At 36.1% G+C, this 14,626-nt stretch overlaps 2 protein-coding genes across 2 annotated transcripts; both read right to left on the bottom strand.

Annotated features, from left to right (window-relative positions):
• Positions 1-1,008: 1,008 nt before the first annotated feature.
• LOC108833130 (arogenate dehydratase 5, chloroplastic) lies at positions 1,009-3,117 on the bottom strand. The gene has a single exon (XM_018606566.2). It carries the CDS (start codon positions 2,526-2,528, stop codon positions 1,227-1,229), a length of 1,302 nt encoding a protein of 433 aa, XP_018462068.1. The 5' UTR covers positions 2,529-3,117; the 3' UTR covers positions 1,009-1,226.
• A 6,624-nt stretch (positions 3,118-9,741) lies between these two features.
• On the bottom strand, positions 9,742-10,415 carry LOC108833131 (stress-response A/B barrel domain-containing protein At5g22580). The gene is made up of 2 exons (XM_018606567.2): positions 10,248-10,415; positions 9,742-10,161 (listed from the first exon to the last, which is right to left on the bottom strand). The coding sequence occupies exons 1-2, from the start codon at positions 10,370-10,372 to the stop codon at positions 9,954-9,956; spliced, it is 333 nt and encodes a 110-aa protein (XP_018462069.1). The 5' UTR covers positions 10,373-10,415; the 3' UTR covers positions 9,742-9,953.
• Positions 10,416-14,626: the final 4,211 nt, after the last annotated feature.

The raw sequence follows: 14,626 nt of genomic DNA, 5'->3' as shown, positions 1-14,626 counted from the left end.
TACTTGGCAATTAATTTTGTGTTCACATACAACTATACAAGTTAAACCTTACTATGGAAGTGCTTTATAAGCGTATTAGGGATACTAGGATTATGACCAAAAAGAAAAGCTTGAAATTTATAGATAGTAAGTTGAAGTAAGTTGCTTTGACGATGAATGATCTGTAAATAATATATGGACCTGAAAACATATCTCCACGTACGTCATGAATAAAAGGTATCTATGAATTCTGTATCACTGTCCACATTTTTCGAATATACGTTTTAAGATACGCATTATTCATATGCAAGTTAAATCGTGGATTATTGTGCAGATCAAAAGGGTTAGTAATTTTCACCACCCCTAATTCACCGTTTGTGCACATGCAATACGTAATAAACATAGCAATATTACTGTACTGAATACCTCAAATATATATATATATATATAGTGGAAGTAGTGTTAAGATAATTCAACCAGCATATTAACAATTTAACATTAAGTTTCGTGGAAATTATATGCCCGATTTCCATGCAAGTCAAAGTGAATTTCCTGAAGATAGTTGAGAGCTTTATTTTATAATCAACGAAAATTCACGGAAGTTGTCATAGTACAAGACCAGATGGAGGTTGTACTTCGTTTCAACGCAAGAAACATCGAACCGAACTTTACGTTCACACCTTAAGTTTGACATTTGTAAACTTAAACAACTTACTTGTTTATCGACTTGTACTTTAATAACTTAAAGGTTTAGAATCTGAAAGCTTTTCTTGTTTAGTTGATTAACATGGGAGTTCTAGAAGATGATGATGAAAGGAAATGGCACATAATATATAACTGTGTACATGTGTTTGTTAGTGGCCTACTAATTATAAAAAAAATGTTTATAATTTTGTTTTAGTTTCTTACCAAACACTATAATTCAATCGAAATTGTGGTTTTTTGTTTTAAAATGATAATTCTAGTTGACAAAATAAAATATTAAGTAATTTAAAATAAAATATTAAGTAATTTAAGAAATTCTTTCGCTTGACATAAAAAAGTTCTTCATTTGATTTTAATCATCAGAGCCGAACTACAAACCGGTCTTTGTTTCATAAGTAGCAGAATACAACAAATGGGAGAAATAAAATAAGATTATTCTCCTACTTTCATATGCAAAACGAGCTCTACATTTCTAGTATCGTTACACTTTTAAAATATGATATTTCTTTACCATATGTTATTAAATTTAGACAAATATACGGTCATACGTCTTCGCTAGGTAACGCGGACGACGGCGTCATATCCATTGGGTAACTTCCCAACACCCTGAGGAATGACGTGTACTCCTGCACCTCCGCTAGAGCGTTCTGCGCACGCGCCTCCGCCATCGACGCCTCGAAATCCACGTAGAATGTGTACTCGAAGTGTTTCTTTGTTCCCACGCTTCCATCTTCAACGACCCTGACCGGGCAGTTATGGTGCGGCCGCGACTCGATTTTCGTCAGGCTGATGTTCCGAAACGCAAACGCGGACAGCACTTTGAAGAGGACGCTGGTTCCCTGGTGCTCCTGAGCGGCGAAGACGATGCTCGTTTTGAACGGGCGATCCGTGCGTGGGATGATCGGGTCACGCGCGAGCATGAGGAAGCGCGTGACGTTCCCCGCGTCGTCCTGGATCCCATCGGCGAGAATCTGGAGCCCGTAGAGCTCCGCCGCTCTCGCGCTGGCTACGGCCGCCGTGTCGTGGAGGTTGTTCGCCGCGATGTATTCCGCCGCCGCGGCCGTGTCGTGGAACGCCTCGATCGCGGCTCTGGGGGTGAGTTTGTTGAGCGATCCTTCGGTCTGAGCCAGGGCCTGGGGATGCGAGATCACGCGCGTGATGCAGTCTGCACGGACTCCGGGGAGAGCGAGGAGGCAGTGGTGGACCGGGATCTGAACCTCGCCGACGATGTGGAGACGGTGACGGAGGAGGAGATCGTAGTTTCTGTGAATCGAGCCGCCGAGGGAATTCTCCACCGGGAGGACCGCACGATCCGCGATCCAGAGCTCCACCGCCTGAAACGCGACGTCGAACTGGTCACACGGAATGGCTTCGGAGTTCGGGTAAGCCTTTCCGGCGGCAGCTTCGGAGTACGCGCCGGGAACTCCTTGGTACGCGACACGGAGGGTGGATCCGTGAGACGGCGCCGGCGAGAGATCTGTATTAGTTAACGGCTGAACTAAACCAGGCTTCCCGTTCTTCGTTGTCTCCGACGGAACGAGGCTGAGATTGACGGAGCCGTTACTATGTCCGTTAACTGCGGCTACTTGATCGGCTAAACCACCGGTGACTGAGCTGGAATTCTCAGCGGAAGCTACTTTGCTCGCTAAGATAGCGCATGAGCTCTGCCAATCAGCTCGGCTCGAGCCAACACCGTTGGGGAAGCTAAACGATTCAGACCTGTAACCACAACGAACAGACGCGCGCTTTCCATTTACTTGACAATAACGCGCGTTTTTAGCCGTTAGATTCCTTTGAATTAGGGGTTTGAGATCACACGAGAACGCAGGCGAAACAGCTTGCATGATTTGAGTCAGGAAGATAAAATGCTACTGCTTTGATTGTTGATAGGAAAGAAGAATTTAAAACGACTGCGTATTTTAAAGTACAAGACAAGCTTGGAGTTCTATTGTTGTTGATAAGAGAACTTGCAAGCTGAGAGACAATGGTGGGAGACAGAGGAGATTATATAGTGAGTGAGAGAGAAGAAGGAGATGGATTTTTCCAAAAGAAAGTCTTAACGTGTCTTCAGGGCAATTCCGTCAAATCCTCCACCTACCACATTCATTTGATTTTCCTTGCCATTATATTTGTTTATGTTATAAAAGTTTTAATTAGATGGGTAAATATGTCTTTGATTTTTTGTTAGGAAAGTATGGTGAGTAACCCGGTACGTGTTAACCAGTGGCGGCCTCCAACTGATTGTTGCTGCTAATTATGAGTAAGATCATTTCATAATGGAGATACAATTACATACGTGTTAGTTTAGTACTGGTGGTTAATGCTAATGTTCGTTCTAGATTTTGTTATGTTTTTAAGTTTAATATTTTTCCTTAACAAGATCGCTAAACTAAGTAACTTATCAATAAGAACATTTTAGAGGTCGTGTATTAGTATCAAACAACCATGTGGTAGAAATTTAGTGGTTAAAAGTTTATTTTTTTGGTTGAAGACAAGGATCAAGCTTTATAATACACATGGATCCTTCATTTTATGTTTCTCTATTTGTGGTATCGTAAGTGATTAGGTACAAAACGTATGGTAAATGAGTTTGTATAATCTGATTATGATTTTTTGTAAAATAAGAATAGTACGAGGAAACATTTAGCACAAGTAGTTATGTTTCTATTCTATACCAAACAAACTATAAATATATATATTTAAAGTAAAATTAATAATATATTTATAAAGATTAGAAGATAAAAACTAAACTATAAAGAAGTCCACAAATATACATAGTCATATATAATTCGCCCGCAGAATTGTATATGTTCTGTTACAAAAAGAATTGTATATGTATATTATTATTATTTTGCTTAAAAAGAATTGTATATATTCGAAGCATACACACAATAAGTTAAAAATAGATGTTTTTAAAAACTAAACTGTTCTTTTCTTGAAAAATGAAAAACTAAACTGTTTTTCTTTACAAAGTTAGTCGGGAATTAGAGCAAACGTTGTGTGCACCATTCAAGAAAAGCGCATATGAGTTAACGACGGCCCAACTCGAGCTACCATAGACACACAAAGAGCTAGCTCGTGAGACATATTTGTAGGTTTATATCTAATTTAGGGTTGCTCAAAAAATCTAATTTAGTGTTTACTCACATGAAAACGCACAGGCATACAAAAAGTATAGTACTAAGGTATATTTGTGGATGTAGATTATCTTAATCTATATCTAGCGTATATCTCTAACTCCTATAGAATGTCTATTGCTCACAGACCCTATTCTTAGAATATCGTCGAAACGAAATCTATAATATTTTGGGAGAAATTAGCTTTTTTATGAGAAACTGCAATGGATTGCAAGTCTATTAGTATTGAAGATATATTCTGATAAACTAAACAAATGTGTAAAAAGTTAAAACAAGTTTTCTACGGATTTATCTCCATTTCATTTATACATTTTTGAGAAGCATTAAATTTTCATCTCATAGTTGTTTTATGTATATGTGAACATTAAATGATCAAAGACTATGTTTTCAACAGTCTTTTTAACTAATATTTTGGAGTTATACATCTGATATATTATTTTGGAGTTATACATTTTCATTTTACTTTTTAACTAACCTAGTTGCAACTACATGAATATATATATATACATACTATTACATGAATATTAAACGAAATATACCAAGTGCTATGCCTAATGTTTTCATTCTCTTTGACATCATTTGCTCAAAGCAAAGTTGCCACTTCACAAACTATTATCTTTTTGCCATCATTTGACATTTACTAACTTTTCCTAATTATACATACGAGAAAACTAAAAGAGGTTTTGCAATTAGTGACAGTAACAAATGTTTGTGTAAGAAATAATTAAAACATGGGAAAGAAAATAATCACAAGAGAGAAATAGCCGCATCTTCTCAAGCTTATCAACCAAGTTATCATCTACACCCTCTGGCGAGAGAGAAATAGCCGCATCTTCTCTGGTGTTTCTTCATCTCAAGAGGCCTGTTCGCGTCTGGTGGATCGAGCCGTAAGAGATAGGTTGCTGTCCTTGACTTGTCCTACTGCTACTGCTCCATCCCCTTTTTTACTTGAGCTGTTCTTTTGGTTTGTTTCCCCCTATAGTTAATGCTACTCTCTTTTTATTGCTCTGTCTCAAGCTTCTTTTCTTTTTTTTCTTCTGTTCTGCTTCTTCTCTTTTCTCTGTAATAAGTTGTGTCTCATAACATTGTAAACTCTAAAAAAGTGGTATAAATTTTAACATTTAGACCAAAAAAAAAAAAAAAAAAAATCACAAACAGCTCGAACATGCCATGGTCAGGGCATCTCGGTACTCCCCATAATCTACTTCAAAATAGAGTAATTTTTAATTTTTGTTCTTATTCCAATTTCCCATTCCATTTTTAGAGTAAATTATAAAATAAGGATGAAGATGTTTAAAAAAAAAAGAAAGGATGAAGATGTTTTATGTGAGACTTGTAAATGTAAAGTCAGAAATTAAAAGTGACTCCAGCTTCTGCTACATTCTCATTCATTTTCTCCATACTTTTTGAAAGAAACTCGCATATTAATGATTTTCAAAAAAATAAACTCACATATTAATGATAAATACAAGTAAGAAAATAATCAACAAACGATTAGTGTTGGCCGCAAAAATAAATCGATGGGGTTGTTGAAACTTTTTTATTCATATATTTATAAAGGTTTTGATATGGCAAAGTTGGTGAAAACACAAGTGGGACTATCTAACATTGTACCTAAGTATGTTGAATTGATTCTTTCTACATTTCTTTTCATCTCTCTTGATTCCTGATTAGCGTTTTAAAATATTTCTGAACTTTTTGTTTTCAAACATGATTGGTGACTTTATCACCTTTTTAATATGAATTCGCTCTAAATTATCGCCAATTCTTATTTACAATTTTGTTTTAAGGATTTCATGTTATTTTTCAAAATGGTAGAAATTGGAAAATACATAATTAAATAAAATTTGCAAATTTTCTTTTCACCAATTCCCGGCCATGTCAAAAAGAGAACGACAAGTTTGTCTGAGTCCACCAATCAAATATAGTGTTTCTCTAAACATTATGCACGTCTATATTTCTAACGTTACAATATAACAGAGATGATCTGAGAGAACAAAAAGAGAAGTTGGGAATTCAATTGACCAGCTTGAATATCAAAGAAATTTGTTCTGTTTTATGAAAATTTATACTCTTTCATGTATCTATAGCATATATATAACTTTTTTTCTAGCATATAACTTTTTTTTTTTGAAACTGAAAAAGGGTTAAACCTGGGTCAATAATGACACAAGCGTAACCTCCGGATGGAGGTACAGCCCACGGATAGACCCTTTCATAGGCATTCAAATGAGCCGAAAGTAATAGTTCATATCTGTGTGGCCGGTGGGGTTTGAACCCGGGTTCGCCTTATTGGATCTTTTAAAATCCTCAAACGCCACTAGGTTTTCTAGCATATAACTTGTTGATACGTAAATCTATCTTATTAAAACAGAAACATTCTGTTGGACCCAACATTTATTTTGTAAGTTTTTAAATTAAATACACCTTTATACTTTATAGTTAAACCTACATTAAATCACTAATGTTCCTTTCTTTATACTACTATCCATGTTTCCAAACAATATACTTATTTCTTTATATTACTATCAATGTTTCCAAACAATATATTTTTATACTACTATCAATGTTTCCAAACAATACAATAATTAATCTTAGTTATTTTATATATATCATTTTCTCTTTAAAATTTTGTAGAAACGTTATAATTTCATAAATTGCAAAATAATGAACTTTAAAATTTGGATTATAAGATTACAAATTATGAAACTATTACAATTTAAATCCAATTAGATTACATATCGGTCATCCATCAGTTCAATCGGTTAGTCTTGGGTTTTAGTGATTTTTTTAAATATGTATATTTTAAAAACCTAAATTGAATTGTCAGATCTCCGGATTAACCGGTATAATCACAATCGGGTTGAATTTAAAAATACTGATTTAAATGCAAAAATATTTTAAATACACGCTCTTTAAAAATTACCAAAATATTTGTTAAATTATTAGTGAATTTTTTCATCGTAAAATATTCCGCGCTTCCAAAGCGCGGGTCAAAATCTAGTCTTTATTATAGAAGAACTACAAATAATCCATAGAATACGATCGGAAAGAACACTGAATCCAGGCAAAACGGATAATAATGCTATTCTCAAACTATCAGGTTTAGGTTCGCTTCGGTTTCAAAATTCAAACCGAACCAAAACAACATCAAAAATAACATAAAATAAAATGCACTTTTCTCTAACATTCTATTATTTTACATTTTCCTATATTCGTTTCCAAATTCGTCCATTTTTGTTTTAGTAAGTAATTTATTCTCCACAGACCAAACAAAACAGAACAAAAGTCAAATCATAGTACCATTTGGTATGTTTTTGTCCAAACCTAAACCAATAAAACCGAAGTCAAAACAAACCGAAACAAACGAGTGAAATGGATTTTTAAAATATGTGTTCTTTTGACTATCTATTTCTGTTGTTGACAAAATTGACTTCACTTTAAACAGAAGAAGCACATGTTACATGTGCACGTTCGTTGAAGATTCTACTGCGTCTTTGCATAATCAAGAAAGTAACAAACAAGTAGCTAACTAACACGACACGTGACAAAGCTTTTTATTTTCAATGATTTCGTTTGTTACGCTTTTGGTGTTTCTCTTTTCGTTGCATCTTCTGATTTGGCTTCCACAGTCTATTTGGTATAGCTTAGTTTTGAAAGATGTAGGCAGAACAGTGAAATTGTCTTATCATATATCATATATGAATTGTTAATAACATGAAAATTATGGTTAGTTGTTCCAATATCCACTAAGGTTCTTTATAATTGATGAACATGTTTCAGGTTTCTGTTATGCATATCTTGTCTGCCATGGTCAGGTGGATAATGGGGAAACATTGTATTGAGTTTTGACATTCTTCTCACATATCAGGATTATGCAGTTATTAACAGAGAAGTCACTTTTGAAGTCACTTTGACCCTAGGTTCCACGGGTACGTGTACTGGTAGCCGTCTCGCGTACCGGAAACGTTTCTGAAACGGGGACTGCACGGAGACAGCACGAGGACACGACAGAAACGTCCTAATGATGACATTTCAAGCAAGAGGGAGACGGCAATCTGTTGATGGGGATGGAAGGGTTTGGATACAGGACGTTTCCGAAACAGCTTGACATCAAAATCCCGTGTCCCCTAAGACCCTAATATTCTATATAAAAAAACTTACGGTACTGCAAATTTACAAATCAAACACAATCATTTCTTTAAATGAAAAAGACGATGATGTATGGCTTTTTAGTTGATCCATTATACTATATTTTTTATTTTAACCATATTTATTTTAAAAGTAATAATATCAAATAGTAATAATAATAATAATAATATCAAATAGTATTTATAAAATTTAAATAGCAAAAGAGTGTAACTAACATTAAACTAGATTGATTGATTTTATTTAAGAAATTTGAACTAATTATTATCCCCAGTGTTTTCTTTAAATAAATATTTTTTGCTAATTAAAACAACAATTGAATTTGATGATTATAATTCTCTAAATTCATAATAATAAGACATTTATCTCCACTGCAAACTAAACATAACAGACCAAAATTAATTAAAATATAGTAAAAAAGTGTTCAAAATTAACTAGACCTTGTATAACTCTTAAGCTTAAGTTATAAGAGCACTATCATTGGCGAACCTCCCCTCTCGATTCTCTATAATCCGATAATTATTATTTTCTTTTCTTTTTTCGTTTGATTTTTTTTAAAATTAATATTGGTCCAATCACGGATCGTCACGTGGCATGGAGCCCATATAAAAATGACGATACGGGATCATCACGGTGAACTTCCATGATACAGGTTCATAAGTTTATCTTTATTACTTTTTTTTGGAGTAAATGTGTGAATCTCCCCTCTGAACCTCTAATGCAGATGCCTTAACTTATATATATATATATATACTTTATATTTACTGCCGTATCTATTCGGTACCTGTATCTAAATTTTTTAGTTTTGCCGTTTTCTGTCCCGTTTGCATGCCCATTTCCAGTCTTCGTACATGTATCAGGGCTGCTTAGCTTTGACCACATGCTGATTCTAATAATCAGCAAACGAACAAGGTTGGGGTTATAGTATACATGTAACACACCAACGTATGACTTTGTGAAGGGTAATTTTGTAAAATTTTCTTAATCATTCTATTAGTTAATACACTTCGATCATATTTACTTCTTGATGACTGCAGTGGCAGAAAACTACAGAGCTTCTTCTTGATCAAGGGTTACTTCAATAGTGTGTGGCTCAGTGGCTCTAGAACAGCTTCCAATCGAGACTGTTGGAGCAATATCCCGTAGTTTATAAAACCTATGGACCTAAGACCATCTCCATCCCTGAACTCCAATGTTGGGGTTCATAGTTTTTTTTTTTTTTTTTTTAATCGATTTAAAAAAAAAAAAAAAAAACTGACCAATCGCGGGTCACCATGTATGCGTGGAACCCGCGGAACAGTGTAAGAGTTACCTCTTAAACAAGAGGTTTAAGAGGTGAGAGAGTGTGAGTTTTAAAGAAAAAGGGGGATTGGTGGGACCCCATTGCTAACAAACTCTATTAAGAGCTGTGCAATGGAGGTGCTCTAACAGTTTCTTAATAAACTTACAAAGTGAAAGGAGGCCCATTTACTGTTAAATCCCGTATACCTTATAGTCACACACACTCTGGTGCCCCTTGGTTCCCGATGTTTTGCTAATCTTTTAATCTCTTGCTGGGCCAAAAGGCCCGTTAACTTTCCTTTCTACCTGCTTAACGGATATTTTCAATACACATGGGTTTCTAGGAAAATTAGAGACAAAAAATATTTTTGTTCTGTTTCACAATCAAACGCTAATGGTGTAGTTAGCGATGACTGTTCCGACTTGTAGTTTAGTTCGATTATTTTTCTTTGATAAAAACTTTATTTAAAAAACAGATAACTCACTTGAATTCCATTTAACACAAGATTATATATTTATTTTCACTTCAAAGTAAACAATAACCAAACTACCAACCAAACCTGTTTTTATTATTCCGAACCGGAATTGAACGGATCAAACCAAAACATACTTAAACCAACAGAATTACATAAACCGAAACAACTCACAAACCTCGATTAAATTATAAAACGAGATTAATTTAAGAAACAAGTACGATGAGTTTCACGGTGCTACAACGGGAGATTTGACGGCGGCGACGGTGAAGTCCATGACCACAATCTTGTCGATGACAGCGGTGAAAGCGGCAGAGAACTCAACGTGAAGAGGATGGCTTGTGAAAGAAACGTAAGCATCTTTATTCTCAAAAGTCATCGAGAATGCATGAGTGAATCCTTGTCTAAGCATCTCGTGACTCTCATTATCTTCTCCCCTAGTTATCATCAAATCGTAAGGTCATTAATTACATATACAATATTTTATTTTAATTATTAACAAAAAAATAAAGAAGTGACGGACCATTCAAAGGATTTGACAGAATCAATTTGAGAAACAAGATTCTCCAAGCCCTTCAAGATCTCATCAACCTTAGCATCTTCCTTAAACTTCACAACCACCAAATGCTTAAACCCTGACGTCGCCATTAAATAACTCTTTTCGCCTCTTAACACACTTATATACACTTATGTGTTGAAGCATCTTATTATATAGAGGTGGAGATTTCCATGTGGACATGTGCACGTATGAACGCGTACGTGTGAATGAATGTACATGTGTATGTTTCTGTGTGCATGTGTGTGAACAATAATGCTTTTTCGATGTACAAACTTCTGACATTACCTACATAACTATTTGTCTATGAAATAAACTTACGTTTGGTTTTCATTTGTTTTTTTTTTTCAAACTAGTCTTCGACAACTTGCATGTGTTTGTCAGGTCACAATTTGTATTTTGAACATCTCGTACGATTTTTTTTTTTATATATTGAGTGCGTTTGGTCCAATGTCTGTTCACTAAAAAGTTCAACTTGTTTAAGCTGTGTTGCATAGCCGCACTAGCTAGGGAATTTGGCGTAACACACAAAGCATATATAGTTTTGGGCTTATTGCAAAAGTGACTCAAAACTTGAATTCAAACAGAAAACTAACCTTTTCTTTTGACTCATTTTTTTTTTGAGTTTTTAACCCCACATCTGCATTTTATCTACGAAAATGCCATTAACCCTTTTTTTTTTTTTTTTTCGAAAATGGCTTCTTTACTGTCTCAACCTCATTTTCTTCAAGTATTTACAATATTGCCACTGCCATGAATAGTGGGAACAACCTTGTACGAACTGTTTGGAGCTTTTAATGCCCTTTAATGCACGTAAATCTCTTTACACTCTCTCTGTTTCAATTGTTATGAACTAAAAACAACATTTCTTTCACTTTCTCTCCATATTCATCCAAAAAACTGAAGCTTTTGATTCAAAATTGTTTGGAGCCATATTTCTTTCGTTTTGACTTACGGTTGCTTTCGTTTGAGGTTCTGGGTGGTTGGAGAAGACCCTGTGTGCAAACAAAGTCATCTCACCTAGTTGAAGGTACGAATTTGAATTTTTTTCAAAATCTGTTCGCGTAGAAGACTTACAAGTAAGTCATCTGTATGTAGAAGACTTACTGATGAGTCTTCTGGTCAAACGGACGACTTAAACTAAGTCGTCCAGCTTTGTTTGGTGAAAAAAAACAGTCCAGACGACTTATATATAAGTCGTCTACGAGAAACAGGCTAGTTTTGCATTTGACCGAATCGTGTCAGATCTTTGACTATTTCTGGACGACTTATAATTCAGTCGTCTCTCGGAAAGTTAAAATTTCAATATTTTATTAAACTAGACGACTTACGTGTAAGTCGTCTTAGGTTAGTTTTGTAGTTGAAAAATAAAACTTCATAATTTAATTTTTACCAGACGACATAATATAAAGTCGTCCCGTCAGAAGACTTAATTTAAAGTCGTCCGGGGAAAGCAAAGTCGTCCAGAATTTTTCCCAATTAAGTCGTCCAAACCTTGCTTATCCCGGACGACCTTAAATTAAGTCGTCTAGCTGGACGACTTTTAGTTAAGTCGTCTGGAGAAAGTTAAATTTCAAGTTTTATTTTTCAATTACAAAACTAACCTGGGACGACTTACGTGTAAGTCGTCTAGTTTGAATAAAATATTGAAATTTTTACTTTCCAGAGACGACTGATTTATAAGTCGTCCAGAAATAGTCAAAGATCTGACACGATTCGGTCAAATGCAAAACTAGCCCGTTTTTCGTAGACGACTTATATATAAGTCGTCTGAATTTTTTTTTTTAACAAACAAAGCCGGACGACTTAGAATTAAGTCGTCCCTTTTAATTTTCAATTGCAAAAGTGACCTCTTTAGACGACTTACCTTTAAGTCTTCTGGACGACTTAAATCTAAGTCGTCTGCGATAATGTTTGTTGAACTTCTTCATTTTCTCTATGTTTACTAATGTGTTTTATTTTGAATATTTGCAGATGATTTTTAAGTTACATGCAGTGTATGGAGAATGGTTGTTGAGAGATTTCCGTTGGGATTTTGTGGTTGATGATCTCAAAGGAGCAAGATTGTTTTTATTGAATGAAGATTCAACACATGCTGAACTTGTTGCAATGGCTCAAGAAGATTATAACCTGGACATGAGATCAGTGACTGTGGAGATTAGCTACTCATTACCAGCAGAAATGATGATGACTCCAAGCAGTCCTCCCATTCATGTTACAAGTGATAGACAAGTTCGAAACTTGCTCGAGATACTCAAAACGCATAGAGTATGTCTTTGTGTATCAAGCCGCAGCAAGGTGGAAACGGTTTCAGAGAAAAGAGAAGAAGCTGGTGATAATGATGAAGCTGGTGAATGGGAAGAAGATGTTGGTGATAATGATGAAGCTGGTGAATGGGAAGAAGATGTTGGTGATAATGATGAGGCTGATGAATGTTTTGAAGATGTTGGTGATAATGAGTCTGTTGAAGATGAAAATCAAGATGGGGAGGAGGAAAATGGGGAGGAGGAAAATGGGGAGGAGGATGCTGATAACACTATTGTTGGTGAAACGGATCAGAATGGTGGGGATTACAGTCTTTATGGAAAGGTTCTAGATGAGGACGAGGAAGATGATGATAATATTTGTTTTGAAGAAATTGAAAAGACATATGCTAAGACAAATGCTATTGAAGGAGGAAAATCGGATTGTACCAGCATCTATGTCAACCAGAGTTTTGTTAGCAAGGATGCACTGCTTTCAGAGCTGCGGTTGACAGCAGTGAGGGGTAGGTTTTCTTTCAGAATATACAAATCAACAAAAACTCTCCTTGTGGCAATATGTCGGGTTAGCGGTTGTGGATGGAAGATCAGAGCGAGTGTGAAACATGGGTCAAACACGTTTTGGGTAACAAAGTATGTGGAAAAACATTTATGCTCAATTGGAGACCGAATCGCTCAGCGGAGACACTGTACTCCAAAGTATGTTGGTAGTCTTTTCATTGATCGTGTTGGGATCATTGATGGGATAACTCCACAGCATATCACTGATGCAATGAAGAACATGTTTGGCATGACGCTTGATTACACCACTTCATACAGAGCACTGTTATATGCACAGAAATTGGTGAGAGGATCAGCAGAAGAAGGGTATTCGCGTCTGCCTTCATATCTCGAGCAAATCTCCATTGCAAATCCTGATTCTATCACGGCTATAGAACTTGATTCTGAGAAAAGATTTAAGTATCTATTTCTCTCTTTTGGAGCTTCTATCAAAGGTTTTAAGTATCAGAGAAGGGTCATTGTGGTGGATGGAACTCACCTAAGTGGAAAGTATGGAGGTGTTATGTTAGTTGCAGCCGCACAAGATGGCAATTTTCAGATATTCCCATTGGCTTTTGGGATCGTGGATGCTGAAGATGAACCTTCTTGGGAATGGTTTTTCACAAAATTGGCTAGTTGTATATCTCATGACAAGCCTCTGGTGATAGTCTCTGACCGGCACGCGGCCATTAAAAGTGCGTGTGAGAAGGTGTTTCCTTGGGCAACCCGAGGAATATGTTATTATCACCTTCAAGATAACATTGTCAAAAAGTTTAAAGGGAAACATCTCATGTACTGTGGTGAAAGGGGCTGCTTATGCGCACACGGTTCACGATTTAACCGGTACATGGCTGAGATACGGAGTGCAAACCCGGAACTTGCAACGTATTGGAGAAGGCCGACGCCAAGCTATGGTCAAGGGTTTATTTGTAAGGGGAACAGGTTCAACATAAAACAACAGCAACATCGCTGAATCTATTAATCCGCACTGAAACGAGCAAGAGGATTTCCGATTCCGTTCCTGCTGGAGTTCATAAGGCAGAAGTTAGGAAAATGGTATTGGAAAAGGAGACAAATGCTTTGAGTCTCCCAACTGTACATAGCCGGGTGTTGAATACTTGCTTGCTGTTCGATCAGAGATAGCGGATACGATGACGGTCGAACCAATTGATGGATGGCGTTTCTTTGTCAAAGGTGGCAAAATGGACTGTGCGGTTGATTTGGAAACATGTAAAGTGTGGTTGTGGTGTCTATGGAGTGGAGAAAATACCTTGCTCTCATGCTATAGCAGCTGGAAACACATGCTGGTGTGCATATCGACACACTTGTATGTCCACTTTACTCAAAGAATCATCTGTATGCAGGATACTCAGAGAATATATATCCTATCGTGTCACAACATATTGAGGAACGAGAATGCTTTCCTCCAAACGTAAAGCGTGGTCCGGGGAGACAGAAGAAATCAAATGGCAATCTTGGTTGGAGCTATCTAGGATGAGGGGACACAAACCCAGGAAGAAAAACACAGGCACGGAGATGCTCAAA

This window comes from Raphanus sativus, chromosome 7, assembly GCF_000801105.2.
Source record: "Raphanus sativus cultivar WK10039 chromosome 7, ASM80110v3, whole genome shotgun sequence".
In the NCBI taxonomy this organism is placed as follows: Eukaryota; Viridiplantae; Streptophyta; class Magnoliopsida; order Brassicales; family Brassicaceae; genus Raphanus; species Raphanus sativus.
This window is presented reverse-complemented; position numbering and strand designations above follow the sequence as displayed.

Coding starts and splice junctions, on each gene's coding strand:
- LOC108833130 (XM_018606566.2), bottom strand. CDS start 2,528: ATGCAAGCTGTTTCGCCTGCGTTCTCGTGTGATCTCAAACCCCTAATT.
- LOC108833131 (XM_018606567.2), bottom strand. CDS start 10,372: ATGGCGACGTCAGGGTTTAAGCATTTGGTGGTTGTGAAGTTTAAGGAA. Junction 10,162..10,247: donor TCTGTCAAATCCTTTGAATG/GTCCGTCACTTC, acceptor GATGATAACTAG/GGGAGAAGATAATGAGAGTC.